Consider the following 24190-nt stretch of genomic DNA (forward strand, 5'->3'; position numbering starts at 1 on the left):
GATAGGAACCAAGAAAGGGCTGTGTCTTTAAGACCTAGGGATTGTAGTGTTTATATGAGAAGAGAGTGGTCAACAGTGTCAAAGACAGCAGATAGATCTAGAACAATAAGTAGTGAGTAATGGCTTTTAGGCTTCGTAGTGACCAAATCATTAACCACTTTAGTCAGTGCTGTCTCTGTGGAGTGTTGGGAATAAAAGCCTGACTGAAGTGGGTCCAATAAATTGTGTGAGTTAAGAAAGTGTGAGTCGAGTGTAGGCAAGTCTCTCAAGTAGCTTAGAGAGACAAGGGAGCAGAAAGATAGGGCAGTAGTTTGAGAGAGTGTTATGGTCAGAATTTTGTTTTTTCAAAATGGGAGTAATCACTCCATGCTTGAAGAGTGAAGGAAAAATACCAGTTGAGAGAGAGAGAGAGAGAGATTGCAGATGTTAGTTAAGGTAGGGATGAGCACCAGAGACAGAGCTTTACTTATTTGTGAGGGTAAAGGATCAAGAGGAGAGGTAGTAGAGAAGCAGGATGAGAAGAGTGATGATACTTCATCTTCATTTGTGGGATCAAATGAAGAGAGAGCGCCAGAGGGTTCAGGTAAAGAACTGAGCAGGTTACTGGCTGCCAAAGCGCATACCATTTTATCTCAGATCTTATCAATCTTCTCCTTGAAGTAGGAAGCAAGATCTTGTGCCTTGATAGTGGCTGGTGGGGTAGGTGAGGGAGGATTCAGAAGTGATTTAAATGTATTAAAGAGTCGTTTGGGGTTAGAGGCTTGAGCAGAGATAAGAGTTTGGAAATATGTTTGTTTGGCAGTGTCCAGGGCATTTCTATAAGAGTGGTAGACTGTCTTATATGTGAGGAAGTCACTTGAAATATGAGATTTGCGCCACTGACGTTCAAGTTTACGTGTGAGTTTTTGTAGTTGTCTTGTTAATTTAGAGTGCCATGGTTGACATCTAGGCCTACGTGGAGTGTGATGGGTAGCTGGAGCCATTTCATCAAGGGCTAGTTCTAGAGTCCCGTTTAGGTGTGATACAGCCATCTCAGGAGAGGTTAATGCAGAAATAGGTGAAAGCAGTTTTTGGAGTGAAGTGGAAAGTTCTTGAAGATAAATTGTGTTAATATTTCTGCGGATTTGAGGAGGATTGGAGGACTTCAGCAACACAGAGTTTGAATTAACGGTGGAGAGCATGCAACTGATAAGGTTGTGATCTGAGAGGGAGAAAGGAGTGTTAGTGAGTTCAGAAATGGAGCATAGTCTGGTGAATACTAGATCAAGGCAGTGGCCCTCCCGATGAGTAGAGGAGTCAGTCCATTGGGAGAGGCCGAGAGAGGAGGTTAGAGAGAGTAGTTTGGAGGCATGAGAAGCAGATTTTGGACAATAGATAGCAATATTGAAATCACCCATGATGTTGGTGGAGATGTCAGAGGATAGGAAGCGAGGGAGCCAGGCAGAAAAATCTTCCAGAAATTGTTTGTGATACCCAGGTGGGCGATAAATAGCTGCAACACAGAGAGAGAAAGGAGAGTAAACCCTGATGGAATGTACTTCAAATGATGTAAATGTGAGTGATGGAACCTGTGGTAGAACAGTGTATGCGAAAGATTGGGAAAGTAATAGTCCAACTCATCCTCCTTTATGGTTACCAGGCCTGGAGGTGTTTGTAAAGTGGAAACCACCATGTGATAGTGCTGCAGGGGAGGCTGTGTCCAATTGTGTGAGCCAGGTTTCTGTTATAGCCAGCAGATTGAAGTTGTTAGATATGAGGAGGTCATGGATGAATGTTAATTTGTTACAAACATGGTGTGGATTCCATAAGGCACATTTTAGTGATCTGGAGGGTGATGGAAGACATGTGATGTTTATGAGGTTAGCTGGATTTCTATATTGCTGTGAATCAGGTGAATGTGAGTGATGCAAGTGGTTGGGTCCTGGATTTGGTGAAAGGTCACCGGCTATCAGAAGCAGAAGAGAGAGATAAATGTGAGTGTCAGAGGTTTGAAAGTTTTTTATGGTGAGAGGTTGTAGATGTTATTGTCAATGAGTATAAGGAAGTAAAAAGCGCATGAGTATTAATAAGAGGGGAATGAATAATTGAAGGAGCAACATGTACATAGGGGTGAGTTGCTGGGAGACTGAATGATTTAATGGCCTTTATGAATATTCCATGAAGAGCAATGGTGAAAATCAATTTGTGGTACATAGTTTGTTTGGGATTAAACCAGAGTTATCTAGGCTGAGAGTGTAAGGTTTCACTTGTTAGAGTAAAATGTTCAGGTGCCTATTTACTGGTGTTGGTCCGCTGTATGTTAACTGAGCATGACAGAGCAAAATGACAAACAGGTATGTACAGTCACATGCAAATCACAATGTAACTGGTTTTATACAAAATTGGTTGCATTCTGTTCTTAGAGGTCATGAGGATTATAGTTGGAAAGATATATACATACGCTTAAATGCACACATTATTTTGATTGAGGATGAAAGGAAGTGTGGTTGTTTTGTTGCAACGTTGGTTGGGTGTTTCCGTCTGTTTTCGTCCTGCTTAAGTCCTGGGTAAGTCTATATTGTAATATTTTCTTAACCCTTTTAAAACAACCCTTCTAAGACAACCCTGTTCAGCCAGGCTGCTGTTCAGCCTAGCATCTTTCCTTATGAATGGTAAGTATCCATGTGTGTCTGATAATTGCAATCAAGGCCTTATATATATATATATATATATATATATATATATACACTCACCTACCATATATCTACCTTCCATATTCGCATAATTTAGGTGAGTTTATAAAGCAGCTGGGAACTTACTAAAGACTGTAATAAGGACTGTTTTTTTGTTTTTTTAAAAGATCCGTTCCCCACACACCACAAAATGATATCAGATGGGTAAGAATTAATTTAATAAAAGCAAATGGATTCTCATACATATATATATATATATATATATATATATATTTATTTTTGTTATTAAAACCATTTTGATGAACTAAAGATCAGCGCTTTCTCAGCGTGGCACATGCCGGAGGTACGCTTTAGGTATGAGAGTGCCCTGATCACCCGTCTTTTCATTCTTTGAAGTGTGATGATCCAATTTCTGCCTTTTTCGATGTTCATTGTCTTGTAAGACATGTCTGAGTAAATCATACTCAGCTGTGGGTAACTACATTTTACAGCTATCAATTTATGACACAGAAAGAAGACATCAAATATACACATGCATTTTTGATGTTTGAGAAAGACTGGCAAAAAAAAACACACATACATTAGCAGATGGAAATGACTGCATATCCTGCTGTGTGTGTGGGGGAAGGGGGTACCATAATGGTCTTCACTTTCAATGCAAACAATGTGAAAGTGCCCATAGAAAAAATAAGGAATATTTATAGACATACTGTACCATACTTGCCTACTCTCCCGGAATGGCCGGGAGGCTCCCGAAAATTGTGTGACCCTCCCGGCCCCACGGAAGAGCAGGCAGGTCTTTCGATTCGCGGGTTCCCCCCTGCCCATCCGCCCACTTAGTGTGTAAAGTGGGCGGTCCGGGTAGTCGATGACGCGATTCTTGCAGAGCGGGGGCCGTGGCTTAAAGGAGGCATCATCGTGACCCCACCCTTGCTCCGCCCCCGCCCCGCCTCTGGCCCACCCCCTCCTCTTCGTCTCAGCCTCCACTGCCCGCCCTCTGAGCCGACCTGGCTGCTCTCTCCCGCAGAGAGCAGCCAGAATGTCGGTAACTATGTACTGTACACATAAACAAATGGGCACACTTGAACCAAAGAATGAAGGTTCAAAAAGGGTTGAGATTACCTAAAGGATAAAAAAAAGGGGGCAGACTAGATGGGCCAAGTGGTTCTTATCTGCTGTCAAATTCTATGTGGTGTGCAGCACAATTTCTTTTGTATTATCATACACCTAATATGTGTGATTGTTGCAGAATCAGATTTTCAAATGAGCTTACATATATGTCCTCCTCCATGCTATTCATGGCAACCATGACTGCTATTCGTGGCTACCATGACTGTTTTGGCGCAAATAGTGTGCCAGCAACTGTGCGCGGGCATGTGTGTACGCACCCACTTCCATAGGAATGCCTGTTGCCTACGCTCCCACAAACGGGTTGCAGGCTACCGTGGCTAATCCGTACTTACCTACTTTACATTTGTCCTCTCTGAGAGAAGCCCGGAGAGGAGATGCAGGAAATTTGCCTCGATTCATGCAAATTTGCATAGGGGCAGGGCCAAAGTGACACATTTACATAGAAACGCAATGCAGCTAGAATGCACGGAGATTGTACTGATTAATATGATATATATGACACTTGTATATCTGTGTGCAACTGAGTATCTGAATTTGTACAGAAAGAGGGTTATTCAGCTTCAGTAACAGTTTTGCTAAGATTGCAAAACTGCTACTGTTAAAATCGCATACGGAGGGCCACACAGCACAGGGCAAGGCCATCCAGGGCCACACAGCTCAGGGCAAGGCCATCCAGGGCCACACAGCTCAGGGCAAGGCCATCCAGCATGTTAAGTACCGCCCATTGCGATTGCATCACAGTATTCAGGAAATACCGGTAGCCCCCCTGGATACTGGCTGCTTATCCAGGCACCCGAAGCTAGGTTTCCCGTCGTAGGAAACTCAACAACGTCATCCAGCTGCCCCAAAAACGGCTATGACTTGCCTGCGTTTCCCGCACCACTCTCCAATACCGTGTTCGTCGCCGACCACCTGTCAATCACAATGCGAGTGCATCCTACCGGGATGCATTGGCATTGTGAAGGGTCACGCGTGCCAAATGTTGACGCTGCGTGTGCGCAGATGGACGAAAATCAGTAGTTTGCACTTTTCTCTGTTTTGCGATACAAGCTGACTACCCCCCAAAGTGCTACTACAGTATGTAGCAGCCACAGCTTTTTCCAATACAAATTCTGTTCTGCTCCATATACAGACTCAGTCACACGCAATATACAAGTGTCATAGATCAAATCAATCAGCACAGTTTCCTTGTTATTCCTGCTGTGCTGTAGTTTCGGCAAAAAAGACTTCTCAACGCTAGCAGAGTTACACTGGACCTGACGGCACACTTGTGCCAGGCATCTTGCGCTGCATGGCGTATTGAGGCCAGCTGTATGAGGACACACCTCTATATAGTTTATAGTATTGAATACTAAGAATAAGGGGGTGGGTTAAGGGGTTAATTATTTATTAGGGTTAATAAGGATGAAGAGTTTTCTTATTAAAGGAATTACAGATGTAATTAGGAGTTTAATGTACATACATGTAATTATTTTATGATATTGTGGCATGATGCCATGTCTCTGGATGGAAGAGTAGCTGCAGAGAAAGAAAAGGGTGGGTTAGAGCCTGAAAGACACAGGAGCTGGGGGCTGGAGATGCTGAGACATGGAGGCAGATGAGGTTACAGATGCAGACACACAGGAGGGGATTGTGCTACAGACACAGGGCTAGGAAGACACAGGGGTATGTACTGGAGATACACAGGGGAGGTGGGAGGAATGAGGCTGGTGAGACAAGTGGTATGTGTTGATGGCTGACTGCCCTGTACCGACCAGGTATTATATGGCAGTCACTAATGCTGTCTGCATTATATGGCGGTCTGTAATGCTGTCTGCATTATATGACAGTAACTAATGTTGTTTGTATTATATAGTGGTCACTAATGCTGTCTGCATTATATGGCAGTCACTAATGCTGTCTGTATTATATGGCGGTCTCTAATGCTGTCTGCATTATATGACAGTAACTAATGTTGTTTGTATTATATGGCGTCATTAATGCTGTCTGCATTATATGACAGTAACTACTGCTGTCTGTATTATACAGTATGGCGGTCATATATTTAGAAGGTGACTAGAATTTACAGAGAGATTAGTCTTTGCCTGGCTTGGGTGACAGAAAGCCTAGCTTCACAGCTGTGATTGTGAATGTATGCAATACAACAGTGACAGTGAAAAGGGACACATTTTTCCTTACGGCCTTATTGCTGGTGTAGGCTGAGATAAATAAGCAATGTTCCCGGTGTCATACTTCCCTTAGTCATGCCTGACCTGACAAAACCTTGTATGTTCTATGCATTGTGTGCTATTCAATGGACGATTCCTTCCTCCGCAGCTGCCTCATAGTGTCTGCCACGGAAAGCAGCAATAGACTGAGATACAGGACAATAGGAAAGGAACTCTGCTAGTGTTGTTTTTCCTCCTTGCATTGGAAGTAAAATATGCTATTCATATTTATTCACAGTATTCATCTGCTCTGACATAGGATACCAGCCCATATACTGTAACTCTCAATTATTTCTCACAATAAGATTTGAATGACAAACTTAATTGGGTGTAATAGAGCAACAGAGTTTGTTCTGTAAATGCCAATAAGTTATACAATTAAATTACATTAATTACGGGCTGTTTTTCTATAAAGCCCACTTAATCAGAGACGCCAGCCCTTTCATCGTGTTCTAGCTTAGCAAAGCTTTGCCCACCTCTCACAGATTGCTATTCCCCTTTGTTTCATATCTCAAAAACCACGAATCCATCTTTAATTAGGTTTAACGTCAGAACTTCAATAAGAATACAGAGAGAAAATAAAAAAAATAAAGACACCCGGGATTAGACAGCCTGGCGTTCTTATCTTTAAAGCACTTAATTATGTGATGTGGTTTTGATAGGAGATTGTATTTTTCAATATTGCTTTATTTCACTTCTTTCTTGTGTTTTGCAGGATGGCTTTGATTTGCCCACAGATCAGGGGACATGTAATATATGGCATTTGGAGCATGATGCAAGTCCAGGCTGGGTTAAGGGAGCGATAGAGAAGGTAGTGTGCAACTGTTTCTTCTCCTCTAGCTGGCTGTCTCATACTGCAGTGTTTGCCCAGTGTATGGGCACATTCTGTAAGTCTAGAGCCACAGTTTGAGTTATTTGTGTGGTATACATATAGAATGTTGTCATGCTCTGCATGGAACATGTCACAATGACATAATGTCGACATGACTTAGGGCCTAATTCAGACCTGATCGCTAGGCTGCTAAAATTGTTGTCCTGCGATCAGATAGTCGCCGACCAAGGGGAGTCTATATTCCCCATGCAAGTGTGCGATCACATGTGTACGCCGAGCTGCTAAAAATCTTTCCACTGCAAATTCGTTCGCACCTCACTCACCAGGACTTACTCCTACAGTGCGATCAGAACGGGCTGATCGGTGCCGGAGCTGATGTCACACACCCTCCCTGAAAATGCTTGGGCACGCCTGCGGTTTTCCTGACACTCCCAGAAAACGGCCAGTTACCACCCACAAACGGCCTCTTCCTGTCAATCAGCATGCGAATGGCTGTGCGATTAGAATTTCCGCGCCAGCTTGTCACTGACCGGCGATGCCTGTTGTTGTTTGGCGACGTGCATGCGCATTGCAGTGCATACGCATGCGCAGTTAATCACTGATCGCCCGCTGTGCGAAAACGCACAACAGCGATCAGGTCTGACTCACCCCTTTAATGTCCGCATTGTGACTATTGACAATAGAATGTTAGGCTGCAGGTTAGGCACACTGTATTTGCCACGGCAATGCAAGACCACATGGCAGACTGCCGACATTCACAAAGTTGATATCTCAATGGCGACTTTGTGAACGCCGATGGAATCCAGTCTATGGTAACATTCTACGTGTCTACATTTAGACATACTGGTGTCGATACAATGGAAAAAAATGTTTTATTATTAAAATAATTATGTAAAAATAATGAATTTAATAATAATTAATAATTTATTGAATCTGCTACTGGGAGACCAGATTATGCATGCACGGGAGCAGACCCGGACCGGACAGTGAAACAGGAAAAATACTCTTACTGCTGCAAGTCACTACTGCCCCAGATTTTTGTGTTAAAGTACAACTATTCTTACCATTTTTATATGTAGCAACAGCCAGTGGCAACACTGAGGTTAGGAAACCTGGTGTGGCCAATAGCCCCCCTATTTGGGTGAGCGAACCCAAAAAGGGGCCGTTACTTCCCAGAAAGGGTTGTGGCCTCAGAGAAGTCCCCCGTTCATGTCAATATTGGGGCTGTGGCCTCACGGAAAACCCCTCTTCCGGATATATCACTGGGGGCGTGTCAGAATTTCTGGTGATGCTGTGCTGCCCCTGGAGACTTTGGCTGTACTGCTGTCTCCTACTCAGTGACAGGAGCTGGACATTGCAGGAGAATGTCATACTGCAGCACCCATTCTGGTTTCATCCCTTGGATGGTTGACACCTACAGTAGGTTCAGCCCAGACGCCCCTTGTGACACCACAGGCAACAGCATATTCTCTTGCACTTTACAATTTGGCTAAGGGAGACTTTCCTTTGGTGGAATAAGCAGGAAATATATTCTGTTGCAGAATGTTCAGAGCTTGACCCCTGAGCTACAAACTTTTTGTATGCTGCGCTAGTATTGCATTGCCCCAACACTTTTGCTGACCACACACATAGCAATGCAGCAGGAGGAGAACTGCCCAATTTTCCCACTTACACTAGCAGTCAGCTGGATGAGATCCAGCCATTTGGCTGCGGAGTTAATAGAGCAATGGGTGAAAGGATTAGCCGTCGTCACCAACACACGTAATATTGATCTGATCAATACTGATTGGGTGAGCATATGTCACATAGACCAATAGCCCAATATCGCTGCAGACACTGCTGCTTATGTGACCATATTCATGTTCCCTGCTAATAATTTTTCCCAGTCTGATGACCTGAACCATTAAATAATCCTGCTATGCATATTACATTGCATGGACTATAAATAGATTATTCTTACGCTGCTGCAGGACACAGCTGGTACTAACATTATGACGGTTTTTCTAGGGACGTCGATGTTGCTACGTATTTCTCTTTCAAAGCCACTGAAAAGTGTGCTGACGAGCTCATGTTTCACATAAAGCAAAGCAGGGAAGGCGATTCTTTTGTAGACAAACAAAACATCAGCGTGGTAGTATTGTGTCATTGTGTAGAGTGACTATTCCTATCTCTTCCTTACTTCCAGGTACACTGGACAACTGGTAAGCTGAACTGTCCCTATTGCAGGGCACGGCTCGGGGCCTTTAACTTTGTTGGCAGCACAAAATGTTCCTGCGGCCGGCTTACAGCCATACGTCTGTGCAAGAGCAAGATTGATGTAGACATTAGAGCCATAATGCAATGCCCATTTCTGTCTGCTTCGGCATCTCAGACACAATTTGACAAGCAAACCAGACATGGGATAGCGAAACAACTCGTCAATAACTGGAGTCAAATGTTCTCAACTATGGACAGAAATAAGGATGCCCCAGGAATGTTAGTGGAGGCACTGTGTCTTGAAGTGCCAGCGTTTGACAAATACTGCGAGCAGAGTGGAAAAAAATCTCTCTCCACCTTAAATGTCAAGAAATATAATTCTACATCAAAAGAGAAGAAGGAAAGCCGTAGAGGAAATATGTTTCATAGAAAATCAAATAGTTTGGACATAGACATCAAAGAACAAATGCTGCCGAATTTCTATAACAACATGATGGGGACACTTAGTGTCAAACAAAGACAATCTGAAGGACCACATTTTAGCTCAGACAGTGCTAGTTGTAATAATAACTATAGCAACTGCCATACATTTGACATTAATAGATCACAAGCAAGATTTGTAGTGTCTGCAGAAAACAGTTCAAGAGTTAGTGAATTGCTTTACCATAGAACAATCCCGACCATTCCAGGACTTCAAGAGGACAATGGTCAATCTTCATCTTTAGTGTCCATCGCCCCAGCAGCATCAACACCCAGAGGAGATTGTATCCTGTCCTCAGTGGACCTTCCCACTCATCCAGCACCGCACAGATCAATGGCAGTTAGCCAAAGGTTAAACAAGCGGGAAATAAACAAATTGAAGAACCTAAGAAGAAAACAGAAGAAAAGAGAGAAGTGGTTCCATGGACAGAAACAGGTAAACCAACTCTAATCAATGAAGTTACACTGAATTGTGTGTGTGTGTGTGTGTGTGTGTGTGTGTGTGTGTGTGTGTGTGTGTGTGTGTGTGTGTGTGTGTGTATATATATATATATATATATATATATATATATATACACTGCTCAAAAAAATAAAGGGAACACTAAAATAACACATCCTAGATCTGAATGAATGAAATATTCTTATTAAATTCTTTGTTCTTTACATAGTTGAATGTGCTGACAACTAAATCACACAAAAATTATCAATGGAAATCAAATTTATTAACCCATGGAGGTCTGGATTTGGAGTCACCCTCAAAATTAAAGTGGAAAAACACACTACAGGCTGATCCAACTTTGATGTAATGTCCTTAAAACAAGTCAAAATGAGGCTCAGTAGTGTGTGTGGCCTCCACGTGCCTGTATGACCTCCCTACAATGCCTGGGCATTCTCCTGATGAGGTGGCGGATGGTCTCCTGAGGGATCTCCTCCCAGACCTGGACTAAAGCATCCGCCAACTCCTGGACAGTCAGTGGCGCAATGTGGCGTTGGTGGATGGAGCGAGACATGTCCCAGATGTGCTCAATTGGATTCAAGTCTGGGGAACGGGCGGGCCAGTCCACAGCATCAATGCCTTCGTCTTGCAGGAACTGCGACACACTCCAGCCACATAAGGTCTAGCATTGTCTTGCATTAGGAGGAACCCAGGGCCAACCGCACCAGCATATGGTCTCACAAGGGGTCTGAGGATCTCATCTCGGTACCTAATGGCAGTCAGGCTACCTCTGGCGAGCACATGGAGGGCTGTGCGGCCCCCCAAAGAAATGCCACCCCACACCATTACTGACCCACTGCCAAACCGGTCATGCTGGAGGATGTTGCAGGCAGCAGAACGTTCTCCTTGGCGTCTCCAGACTCTGTCACGTCTGTCACGTGTGCTCAGTGAGAACCTGCTTTCATCTGTGAAGAGCACAGGGTGCCAGTGGCGAATTTGCCAATCTTGGTGTACTCTGGCAAATGCCAAATGTCCTGCACGGTGTTGGGCTGTAAGCACAACCCCCACCTGTGGACGTCGGGCCCTCATACCACCCTCATGGAGTCTGTTTCTGATCGTTTGAGTAGACACATGCACATTTGTTGCTTGCTGGAGGTCATTTTGCAGGGCTCTGGCAGCGCTCCTCCTGTTCCTCCTTGCACAAAGGTGGAGGTAGCGGTCCTGCTGCTGGGTTGTTGCCCTCCTACGGCCTCCTCCATGTCTCCTGATGTACTGGCCTGTCTCCTGGTAGTGCCTCCATGCTCTGGACACTACGCTGACAGACACAGCAAACCTTCTTGCCACAGCTCGCATTGATGTGCCATCCTGGATGAGCTGCACTACCTGAGCCACTTGTGTGGGTTGTAGGGAGGTCATACAGGCACGTGGAGGCCACACACACTACTGAGCCTCATTTTGACTTGTTTTAAGGACATTACATCAAAGTTGGATCAGCCTGTAGTGTGTTTTTCCACTTTCATTTTGAGGGTGACTCCAAATCCAGACCTCCATGGGTCAATAAATTTGATTTCCATTGATAATTTTTGTGTGATTTTGTTGTCAGCACATTCAACTATGTAAAGAACAAAGTATTTAATAAGAATATTTCATTCATTCAGATCTAGGATGTGTTATTTTAGTGTTCCCTTTATTTTTTTGAGCAGTGTATATTGCATGCATCAAACTTTCTTAAGAAAGGAGTGATCTCACGTAGCGGTTTAGGTAAGGGTGTGTGCAAGGGTGTGGTATGGAAGGTCGACAGTAACTAGGTTGACCGTTGACCACTATTGGTCGACAGGATCTTTAGGTCAACATGGTCTAGGTTGACAGGTCAAAGATCGACATGAGTTTGTTTTTTTAGTGTCGCTTTCTCCGTACAGTGACAGGGAACCCCAATTAGGGTACCTTTTCCCCTCGCATGGCTCGCTGTGCTTGCCATGCTTCGGGCAAGGTGCCTCGCTCCGCTACCACTGTGCTCAGCACAGGTTACTATTCCCAATCGTAGTTCGCGTGGATCGTTAAGTATGAAAAAGTAAAAAAAAGAAAAATGTGAAAAACTCATGTCGACCTAGAACATGTCGACCTACAAACCCTGTCGACCTAGTTACTGTCGACCTAGAGACTGAATACCGTGTGCAATGCGGACCTTCCACACCAACAAGCAAGCACATATATATGTTGGGAGGCATATAATTCACAACTGTATTAGGACAGGGACAAATAAACACTGATGATGATGATGATGATTAGTAATCATCTCGGTATGTGTAAGGCTCCGTATATATGTGTGAAAATACAATATTTCTCTGTGCATTTTATTATGAGCAATGTCAACCCTGAATGTCTTTTATTCTAATTGTTTTATATATTGCTTATGTTACATACTTATATATATTGGTAGATGCTCAATTAGCTTAGTGATATCATTCAGGTGCTCAAAAGGGAGGGGTATTTCTAAGCAAGAAAAAAAGGCATTTGTTTCTCCCAGCACCCTGAATGATAACCGTAACCAGATATAAATTTCACATGATAATAGAATTCAGAGATCTTCGTTACACATATTTGCGCAAATGTGTGAATAAGCCCCAAAGCCGCATCAAGGCGTCTCTGTATATTTGGGGTCCCTAGCGCTATATCTAGGTGCAGGGAGTGGCACCCCAAAACACCAGCATAAGCCAGAAAGCCCAGCGTAGCATACCAGTGAAAAAACTATAGTGTTAATAAATTAGTATTTAGGAAGCCGAAGCTATAGAGAAAGTGATACAAAAATGAAATGCAATTAAAATAGAGAAATAGTGTTAAAAAATTATTAATAAGTGAAAAGTGTTAATAGAATGTAAAGGTATGCCACACTAAGGCCATCCAGCTCAGCCAGTCCAGAGGCACCACACCTCACACCTCCATTACCCCAATCTGGGTCTAAGATTAACCAGCAAGGAGCCACATGATAATGGCTCCTTACTACAATATGTCTAAGCTAAGAGCTACCTACCTTGGAGCAACCCCATAATGCTCCATGTGGCATGTCAGGGCCTGCACCTCCTCCTAATGCAGGAACCTCTCTGCCTCTCACAACAAACATATATATATTGGTAGATGCTCAATTAGCTTAGTGATATCATTCAGGTGCTCGAAAGGGAGGGGTATTTCTAAGCAAGAAAAAAAGGCATTTGTTTCCCCCAGCACCCTGAATGATAACCATAACCAGATATAAATTCCACATGATAATAGAATTCAGACATCTTCATTACACATATTTGTGCAAATGTAAAGGTATGCCACACTAAGGCCATCCAGCTCAGCCAGTCCAGAAGCACCACACCTCACACCTCCATTACCCCAATCTGGGTCTAAGATTAACCAGCAAGGAGCCACATGATAATGAGTATGTTACATACTGTAATGCTGTTGAAAATAATGTGTAGACACAGTTAATTTGCCCGATACAGTTAGCGCACTCCTCATTTAATATAGCATTTTAACTATAGCTGGTATGTATGAATAACCAGGTTAGGAGAACAGAAGGGAATTGGAACCTCTGCTCAGCGAACCTCAGGGATAGAGGCCCATACACCACAGTACCATGACTTCGGTCCCATTTAGATGGAACATTCCTGATTTGAAGCGACTATCTAGAAGGTCTGCAGTCAGGATGTCACCATTGACTACGCCAAACTTCATAATGTCAAAAACTGAGAGAGTCCCAAACCAATGTTAGGCGTATGGACCCTATTCAGTACCAGTAGCAGAACCTGCTACTGCTTCTATCGCATGCTGGGGGCTGCCCAGCACAGGGCAAGGCCGCCCAGTATGCTAATGGCCACCCTGCGATGCGATCGCAATTCAATTGCGAGCGCACCACAGATACACCACCACCATCTTTTTCATCAGAGCGGTCACGTGTGACATCACGCGACCACCCCGAAAAACTGTCTGGACCACTCACCCAAAACTATGCCCCCCGATGGTCGCTGCTGTCAATCCTTAAGGAATGCAGTTGCAGTGCGGAAGTGTGCATACGTGCGCTGCGAACTTCGCGCATGCACAGATGGTCAAAAAGCACCCGACTTTAATTTTCTCAAATTAGCATTGGAACCTCAATGAGAGTCCATAGGGGTTATTCGGGTCTGTTTCGCTTGCCAGCGCCAATGCGCACACGCAGGTCCTGTGCTGCGCATGCACACCCATCTAATATAATTGGACAGGCAGAGGTGTTCACGGGGCGGCATTGCAGGGTGGGTGGCTTCAAACGGGGGTGGGGTGGCGCTGTTTTTGGGGCAGCCGCTGTAATGGAAAAAATGGCAGGTGTCCGCCTGCCTTCACAGCCAGGCTGCGGAGGCAAGGGGTCGTCCACAGTTGCTGAGACCACAATTAAATTACGGTCGCAGCCGCTGGGCGACACAGTCAGCATGCTGGGCGGTCTGGCCCTGTGATGGGCGGCCCCCAGCATGTGAAATAAAGGATTGCAGATTCTGCTTTTTCTGTATATACCTTATTGTCAATGTTATCTTATTATAGCTCGATTTTATTTATTATACGGACTAGTGCTATTACTAAATTCATAAGTTTAATACACTGAAGAATTAAATAATCAAAAACAGAAAAAGTATTTTAATCTGGTGATGCACTTAGACTATATTAATATATAAAAGAAAAGGCCTTAAACTAAAGGGAATGTTTCCAAATAAAAACGTGCTCTTTTGTAATAATGTTACAATGTAGAATCGTTTGATTATTGATTTAGCCTAGTGTGTACCTTGATATAAAAATTCTTTTTTTTCTGTTTTTTGTTGACCTTCACAATGTCTGCTGCAGAAGGTGGAAAATAATGATGTCGATGTGGTTTAAAAAGATTGTTGTCTTAAGAATGGGGAATGTCATTACCTCCAATGTCCCAGTATGTAAGGCATTGTCCACGGGCCCAAAAACTAGCCACCCTATCTCCTGTTACCAACAGTTATGGGTGGTCATTCCGAGTTGTTCGCTCGGTAGCAGTTTTTAGCAGCCGTGCAAGTGCTATGCCGCCGCCCACTGGGAGTGTATTTTAGCTTAGCAAAAGTGCGAACGAAAGGATCGCAGAGCGGCTACAAAGTTTTTTTGTGCAGTTTTAGAGTAGCTCAAAACCTACTCAGCACTTGCGATCACTTCAAACTGTTCAGTTCCTGTTTTGATGTCACAAACACGCCCTGCGTTCGCCCAGCCACGCCTGCGTTTTTCTTGGCACGCCTGCGTTTTCCTGGCATGCCTGTGTTTTTTCAAAACACTCCCTGAAAACGGTCAGTTGACACCCAGAAACGCCCTCTTCCTGTCAATCACTCTGCGGCCAGCAGTGCGACTGAAAAGCTTTGCTAGACCCTGTGTAAAACAAAATCGTTCGTTGTAATAGTACGTCGCGCGTGCGCATTGCGCCGCATACGCATTCGCAGAAGTGCCATTTTTTGCCTCATCGCTGCACAGTGAACGAATGCAGCTAGCGAACAACTCGGAATGACCACCATAGAATTAAAAGTTTCATCAAGGTTACCAATCAGAAGTAGCTATACAGGGCTGTTACTGGTGTCCTCATTATCAGCATGTATCATTATAAGGGTGTGATATGTTATACCGGCGGACGGGATGCCGTCTGTCAATTTCCTGACAGCGGCATCCCACCCGCCAGAATGCCGGTAGGGTGGTGAGTGTTAAGAGTCCCCTTGTGGGCTTTGTGGCTCGCTGCGCTCGCCACAGGGTCTATTCCCATTCTATGGGTGTCGTGGAGTGGGATTAGCCCTGTTGCGCTGGGATTCTGGCTGGTGGCATTGTAACTACATCCCTCATTATACGATGCCTCCAGCATTCACAAATATTACCCTTGCTTAGAAGCATATCTGGAAATACATACGAGTTTCATTAGAAGAGACTATTACACTTACATAGACTGTCGGAGGGTGCAGCCGTGTAGTATCATCGTGGCCCTGTTCTCCCCAATGTTCAATGCAAATTGCGTTATCTAACCACAGGGCCACCCACTTTAGGGGGTCATTCCAAGTTGATCGCAGGTAGCAACTTTCTGCTGCTCGTGCGATCAACTAGACGCCGCCTATGGGGGAGTGTATTTTAGCATAGCAGGGCTGCGATCGCTTGTGCAGCCCTGCTATGCTAAAAAAGTTTTGTGCAGAACAAGACCAGCCCTGCAGTTACTTACCCTGTGCGATGGATCCAGTGATGAAGGTCCCGGAATTGACGTCAGACAACCGCTCTCCAAACGCCTGGACACGCCTGTGTTCGGAACTCCACGCCCGGAAAACGGTGAGTATCCACCACGGAACGCCTCCCCGCTGTCAATCTTCTTCCGATTGCGCCAGCGATCACTTTCTTCTTTCTTCTGGTCGTTGCCAGCGATGGCTGTCGCTGGGCAACGACGCGCATGCGCATTGCTGGCGCCATGAATGTGCATTTCTGACCTGTTCGCACCGCAGTGATGAATAGCTGCGTGCGAACGGGTCGGAATGACCCCCATAGTAGGAAAGTAGGCAGTATACAGGGGACGGGCCAATCCAGTCGTTAGGTCGGGAGTGTCCCCTAAATTTGGGACTCTACTGAACTTTCTGGGTCATATGGCAAGTATTGTAGATGTCCTTTCTGTGCTCTGCTTAAGCTTGCATGCCCTCGTTCACCCTCTATGGATGTGGGAAGCCAAAGTTTTAAGTTACATCTAAGGGTGGTATCCTATTAGCCACGGTAATTTTCCATAACTAATTATCACACCCAGGGCTATCCAATTAGTCCCGATGCCGGCGCTTATCAGAATTTTATTTTGAAACAAAATCTACGATTATTATGCGCGAAAATACACAGGTTTGCAACGGATCCTATGTATTTTCGCACAAAAAATAAACATTTTTCGGGTGGGAAAATGGGGGGGCTAATTGGATAGCCCAAATTTAAAATTTAGCGCAAAAAAAAATTGCAAACCCTCCCCTGTATTTAAAGCCTGAAAAGTTTTCAGGTCTAATTGGATACCCCCTATATACGTACACATTTTGGTACGCATGCACAGTATGAAAATGTGGATTTTTGTGGCCAACAAGGGGATTTACGTCTGACTCTAAATTAAGTTTTTGTGTACGTGGATTACGGAGGTGGCAGAGTAAGCTACAACTCTACCTGGGGCTTGTTTCCATTCAGCATCAGTGACCTCTAATTCATCATATTAAGCTTGTGTATTTGCTGGTATGGCATAGCACATATTCTCGGCCATTTGGTCAAGATGCCTATGTATTCTGTGGGGCTTAAAGGCGCCCCCAGTAGGCGATGGCCGTCACCTGGTTCTCTGACCGAAGGGCAGGAGGGGATCCGAATGATAGGTCGACAGTCAATAGGTCGACACTATATGGTCAAAAGGGTCAAACAGTCGACATGTTGAAATAGTCGATGTGGCAATGGTCAACACAGCATATGGTTCACATGCGTTTTTAAAAAAATAAGAAGAATTTGTAGGACTCATATATGTTACATCCACGTGGATTACAATTCAGAATTGTAACCTGAGCGAAGCGAGTCATGCGAGGGGACGCGGTACACTAATTGGGGGGTCCAAAAAACATACAAAAGCTCATGTCGACTTTTTCATGTGTTGACCTTTTGCTTGTGTTGACCTTTTTCACATGTCGACCTTTTGGAGTTGACCTAAATACTGTCAACATTCTGTCAACCTGCTATGTGCCCCTGGTGCTCTCTGACAGTGCACTGGTGGTAGAGCACACCTAGCACTAGTACAGTACTTTGCACTGAGCACTTTTGTATTTTCAGGCCACACTATGGGGTATATTTACTAAGGTCCCGATTTTGACCGAGATGCTGTTTTTTCTTCAAAGTGTCATTTTGGTAATTTACTAAGCAAAAATCTCGGCAGTGATGAGGGCATTCGTAATATTTTGGAAGTCCTAGGAAAAAATCACGAATCAATACACCATCGGTCAAATACGCCTACAATTTGGTAGAAATCGGTAATTTACTAAAAAGTGCAAATCACAAACACTGCCGACAATAGCCAAACACTGCCGTTCAGAAATACAATTCGTGAAAAAGTGCTAAAAAAAAACAGACCTGCTTTTTTATCCCGTGTTTGGATAGGCATGCAGTGGAGGGGGGGGGACCCCTTGATTGAAGGGGTCCCCACTCCTCCAGGGTACCCCGGCCAGGGGTGACTAGTTGGTTATGTAATGCCAGGGCCGCCGGGACCTATATAAAAGTGTCCCCCGGCTGTGGCATTATGTATCTGGCTAGTGGAGCCCGGTGCTGGTTTCAGAAATACGGGGGACCCCTACGTTTTTTGTCCCCTGTATTTTTGGAACCAGGACCAGGCGCAGAGCCTGGTGCTGGTTGTTTAAATATGGGGGAACCTCTATAATTTTTTTCCCCATATTTTTGCAACCAGGACCGGCTCAAAGAGCCCGAGGCTGGTTTGGCTTAGGAGGGGGGACCCCACGCAATTTTTTATTTTATTTTAACACTGATTTTATTTTTTTTAAAGGTGCACAATGAAGCCCAGCACGGATCTCTCAGATCCGGCCGAGATTCATTGTATTAAAGTCGGCAGTGTTTTACAAGTCACTCACGTAAAACACTGGCAAAAAAAAACGAATGACATCGACATCGGTAAAACCAAAAATGCAGAATACGGCAGCTTAGTAAATTAGTCGTACTAAATTCAAAAAGTTGCAACTTTACACTTTCGATGTCATTCGTGATTGAACTTTGACCTCAAATGGGAAAATACGATTTTTTGTAAATATACCCCTATATTTCCATTGCTCTAGTCTTCTGGCCGGAGCATAGACAATTCTTATACTCCCAGTTGAAAGATTGTGGCTTATTTATTAACGTGCTGCACCTTTTGCATTTTGTTTGCAGTTTCACCGCACCTGTTTATGTTTTTTCAAGTGAGTGTGACACATTTTTATGGGGTCTGGGTGTAAACCATTATGGGCCGCACTCGCCCCAAGTTTCCTAAGACTCTCTTCTTTTAGGGAGAGATGAAGAATAAATTCCCCAGGGGGAAGCTTCGGCTAACCCTGGGGGAGAAAGGGGCCTTGCAGCAAAGACTGCCCATAAGTCTCTTGCCCCCTAAGAGGCCTTTTTGCTCTGGGGGTCGGGGATTCAAGGGGTCCCTCCTGGTGAAGGGGGGCCCGAAAATTCCCTTTACCAATCATTAGGGCCTTTTGGCTTCGAGGAGATAAGGAGAAACAGGGACCATCTCCTTTTGGAGAGGTTCCGAAGATCCAAGGCCCAGCACAGTTTGTGCACTGCACTGGGTGAATTGGAGCATGCATCTCGGGCTTAACTAAAAATAGCACATATTCTCTGATATGTGCTCAGGGTCTTCTCAGATGACTCAACTACTCAGGTTCTCCCTGCCTTCTCCCACTGCAATATATTATTAACTGTTTCCTGCTGCAGATACTGTACATCACAGTTCCTTAGGGAAAGAAACAGGCAATACTCAGTTATTACAGATTATTACAAAAAATAAACAAAGTTACTTAATTTCAGCCATTTGCTGGTTTGTGTTTTAAATTAGCAAATCGTACAGGCTCCATCTGTGTGAAGTAGGTTACCCAGTGTGCTAGGTTTCCATCCTCAAGACAGTTAATTACATGTTCAAATTAACCATAAAGTGTGTGTGTGTGTGTGTGTGTGTGTGTGTGTGTGTGTGTGTGTGTGTGTGTGTGTGTGTGTGTGTGTGTGTGTTTGGGGTTATTAATTATCCCTACCTTCTAAAGAGAAGTAGCCCATAGCAGCCTGCTTCTGCCCATCATTTTATAGAACATACTTGATGAATGCTAGCTGATTGGTTCCTATGCCCAACCTCTCCACAGTGTAGTGCCAGATGCCCAACCTCTCCACAGTGTAGTGCCAGATGCCCAACCTCTCCATAGTGTAGTGCCAGATGCCCAACACCTCCACAGTGTAGTGCCAGATACACAATGCCTCCAGTGTAGTGCCCGATACACAATGCCCCCAGAGTAGTGTCAGTTACACAATGCCTCCAAAGTAGTGGCAGTTTCACAATGCATCCAGAGTAGTGGCAGTTACACAAAGCATCCAGAGTAGTGGCAGTTACACAAAGCATCCAGAGTAGTGGCAGTTTCACAATGCATCCAGAGTAGTGGCAGTTACACAAAGCATCCAGAGTAGTGCCAGATACACAATGCGTCCAGAGTAGTGGCAATTACACAATGCCTCCAGTTTAGTGCCAGATACACAATGGCCCCACAGTAGTGCCAGTTACACAATGCTTCCAAAGTAGTGGCAGTTTCACAATGCATCCAGAGTAGTGGCAGTTACACAAAGCATCCAGAGTAGTGGCAGTTACACAAAGCATCCAGAGTAGTGCCAGATACACAATGCGTCCAGAGTAGTGCCAGGTACACAATGCCCCCAGTGAATTGCTCCAGTAATTAAGTCCAATGACACTGACTTCAGCATTCCCAGAAAATGCCCTCATTGGAGCGCTCCCTGTCGCCACCCCCAAATGGGGCACATCACAGAACCAACCAGGCCGAACCAGATCTGTGTATGCGCAGTGCGGCTTCTGCACACACACAAATTATTAAACATCAAAGATTTCCGTAAATCTCTGGATAAGGCTCAGTATTCACCAGAGCTGGCCATAGGCATAGGCAAACTAGGCAATTGCCTATGGCATTTGATATGCCTAGGGGCATCAGCAGCTTCTGCTGATTAAAATGATATGCGGCATGCCTGTATTCTGTATGTAGCATTTCATATACAGATATAGCCACAGTCTCAAACAGTATATAGGCATGCTGTATATCATTTTAATCAGCAGAAGCTGCTTGTGCATCCTAGCTACATAGCAATGCAAATAAGATGCATTTTCATAAAAAAAAGGTGCCCGACGTTAGCATTGATGCAAGATTTGTGAGGACACATCTGTATCCAAGCAGAGGCAGAGGTCACAGTGTTAGTGGAAGTGTGAGTGCTGTGTGCATATGAGTGGGTTGGTTGTGCAGTAGTGTTCGGAATATGTGTAAGGAGCATTATGTGTGTCATGTAAAAATGCATTAATAATGTGCAACATATGTGTAAAGGGCCACTATGTGTGTCATTATGTGTATAAGGGCAATTTTAATGTGCGGCATATGTGTAACAGGGTACTACCGTATGTGTGTCATTATGTGTATAGGGGCACTAATAATGTGCAGCAAATGTGTAGGGGGCACTATGTGTGTCATTATGTGTATAAGGGCATTAATAATGTGCGGCATATGTGTAAGGGACATTATGTGTAAAAGGGCATTAATAAAGGTTGTCATAATGTGTAAGGTGCATTATGTTTATAAGGACATTAATGTGTCTCATATGTGTAAGGGGCATTACTGTGTGGAATTGTGTATAAATGCATTACTAATGTGTGGCATTATGTGTATAAGGTGCTCTACTATGTGGCATTGCGTATAGAAAGGGCACTACTGTGTCGTCTAATGTGAATAAAGAGCAATAACGTGTGGTGTAATGTGAATAAGGAGCAATTCAGTGTGATGTAATGTGAATAAGGGGCTCTACTGTGAGGAGTAACGTTGGTAAAGTGATACTACTGTGGGATGTAATATGAATTATGGACACTATCGCAAGATAAAATGTGAATAAAGTTGCAGTACTGTGTGGCGTAATTGGAATTGGGGTTACTATTGTGTGGCCATGCCCCTTCCCAGCAAGAAGATGCCCCTTTTTGGGCTGTGCGTCAAATGTGCGCACTGTTCCTATTTAAAATATAGGGGGTACAAGGACTGCTATGGGTGAGGGGTGATGGTGCTGGGAAAGAGGTGCAAGGTTAAAGGCAGAACCAGCGGTGGTGCTAGGGGGCACCAGCCAAAATCTTGCCTAGGGCATCATATTGGTTAGGGCCGGCTCTGGTATTCGCATCCCATTCTGCTTATAATGATCGCTTATGGAAAACAATGATCGGTCACATTCTGTGAAGAGTGCTTATGAGGTTTTATTTTATATATTTTTAAAAGGATTAGGAACCTTTATGGCTTAAGGGTGACTATGGTTCTAATTATGCTCTTCGCTTCCCCAACACTCCCCAAGTCAGTGCACCCACCACTACAGCCCACTCCAATATACAGGCACGAGAAAGCACAGCATGCATCATCAGTGAGGTCGCATCCATTTAACATGTGAAATACAGCAGTCAGCTGCCACCACACAGGGAACAAACTGTCAGAGCATCCCAAGCATTAAAACCATTGATATCGCAAGCTAAGACACACCCAAAGCACCATACCACACAAAAAGTAGCATTAGCATCACACATTAACACACTCATTAGAACAGCACATTAACCCTAACCTTGTCAGCACAATAAAAAATTGCAGGAGAGTGAGAAAAAGAAATTAAAACTGAAAGCTATAAAAGGTAATATTTTGGTTGACCAATTTAGAAAAAAAATCTTTCATAGTTTATTTCTTCTCGACAGCTCCCTCTTGTAAATCAGTGCTCCCCATTTGTAATTAAGTCTCTCTCTTAACCAATGACAGCTCCTACCTTTATGAGTGAGGGGGCTGTCTGTCTGGCACTTCAGATTGACAGCTGTGGTTAGCCAGGGACCTGGTATTCATTGTGCATTCGCAATAAAGAAAAAATATAAATATCTAGCAGAGGGAAAAAATGCACATGCATACAGATCCCAGATTCTAGGGACTGCATCGGCTGCAGCCCCCAGAAATCAGAAAAGGCTGACGGAAAGGCAGGGGAGTGGTGGCTCCCCATTGGAAGCACTCTATACTAATCACAGTGCAGGCTGGCCGTCCCAGGGTAAAAACACCTCCCCTGGATTGCCTGTCCAGAGTGTGATTAGCAAAGAGCGCCTCTAAGGGAAGACTCAATCCTGCCAGTGCACAGACTGGGGAAATACTAGGGAAGGGTAGATTTTACTGGTGGTGGGGGGCTGCATCCTTGCAGACCCTAGGTAAAATCTGCCACTGCTTTTAACTATCATTTATTCACACTCCCCCTCACATGAAATTAATTTTCTGTCTCCCCTGTTGTTATGTTATGCTGAGATGGGGAATGGCGTGCGGCACGTGCACACACCCCATTTTCACCATGCTACTGCACAAAGAATGATGGGGCTGATTCTTGCTCCCAATCCGTCCCTGGCTGTGAAAGTGACATCACTGTGGAACCCTGTTCACATCCGGTCAGCGACACTAAGCAGCAGCATGGTGTATGAAACCATTTAGGGGGTCTGCTGCTCATATACTGTATACTAGGTGCTTCATCGCGCCCTACGGGCGCTCTTCACACCGTCGCAAGGGGCTACGCCCCCTTAACCCTTGCATGCCTTTCTGGGGTTTAATATTTGTATTATATGGAGTATTACCTGCATTCCTTTGTTAGTGGTTAAATATTGCACAATGAAAGGGCGTGCGATGGTGAAGGAGGTGCAGCCCCTTGCGACGGCGTGAACAGCACCTGCAGGGCACGATGTACAGAATGTAGCGGGTGCGGGGGGGACTGCGGATGGTGTCTGTAGATGCTGCGGGTGGAGGGGAGACAGAAGTGGGGGTTGGGCCCGGATGGGGAAGGTTCGGGAGGTGCTGCGCGTGGGGGAGGGGCAGAGGAGTGGGGGATGCAGATGGGGGAGGGGTCCGGAGGCACTGAAGGTGGGGGAGGGGCAGGGGTGCCACGGGTGGGAGAGCGGCAGGTGTGGGGATGTTGTGGATGGATGAAGGGTTCCGGAGGTGCTGTGGGATGGGAAGGGACGGGAGTGCCGAGGGTGGGGTAGGGGACCGCAGGCACCATGGGTAGGGTAGGGGCAGGTACGGGTGTTGCGGCGGATGGGAAAGGAGGTCCGGAGGTGCTGCAGGTGGTGGAGGGGCAGGTGCGCGGGTGCCATTGGTGGGGGAGGGGTGGGTGAGGGGGGGACCGCTGATGGAGGAGGGTGTCTGCAGATGCTGCGGGTGGAGGGGGGCAGGTGTGGGGGGAGACATATAAGGGGGGTGAATGGTGGAAGGGGCCTGGAGGTGCTGTGGGTGGTGAAGGGGTGGAGGAGTGGGAGCCACGGGTGGTGTAGGGGGTCTGGAGGCACAGCATGTGGGGGAGGGGTGGAGTGCCGCATGTGGTGGAGGGGAAGGTGCGGAGGTGTGGTGCATTGGGGAGAGGTCTGGAGGCGCTGCGGGTACTG

General features: G+C 45.1%; 1 protein-coding gene across 3 annotated transcripts in view; it reads left to right on the plus strand.

Annotated features, from left to right (window-relative positions):
• The window catches only part of RNF180 (ring finger protein 180), a 238318-nt gene that overhangs the window by 129473 nt on the left and 84655 nt on the right, over nucleotides 1-24190 (plus strand). For all 3 annotated transcript variants that reach the window (XM_063963102.1, XM_063963097.1, XM_063963108.1), the window contains 2 exons: nucleotides 6726-6821; nucleotides 9028-9954. In XM_063963102.1, the coding sequence (XP_063819172.1) occupies nucleotides 6726-6821; nucleotides 9028-9954 (1023 nt within the window). The remainder of the gene's footprint in view (nucleotides 1-6725; nucleotides 6822-9027; nucleotides 9955-24190) is intronic.

The sequence above is a fragment of the Pseudophryne corroboree genome, chromosome 1, assembly GCF_028390025.1.
Source record: "Pseudophryne corroboree isolate aPseCor3 chromosome 1, aPseCor3.hap2, whole genome shotgun sequence".
NCBI classification, from domain to species: Eukaryota; Metazoa; Chordata; class Amphibia; order Anura; family Myobatrachidae; genus Pseudophryne; species Pseudophryne corroboree.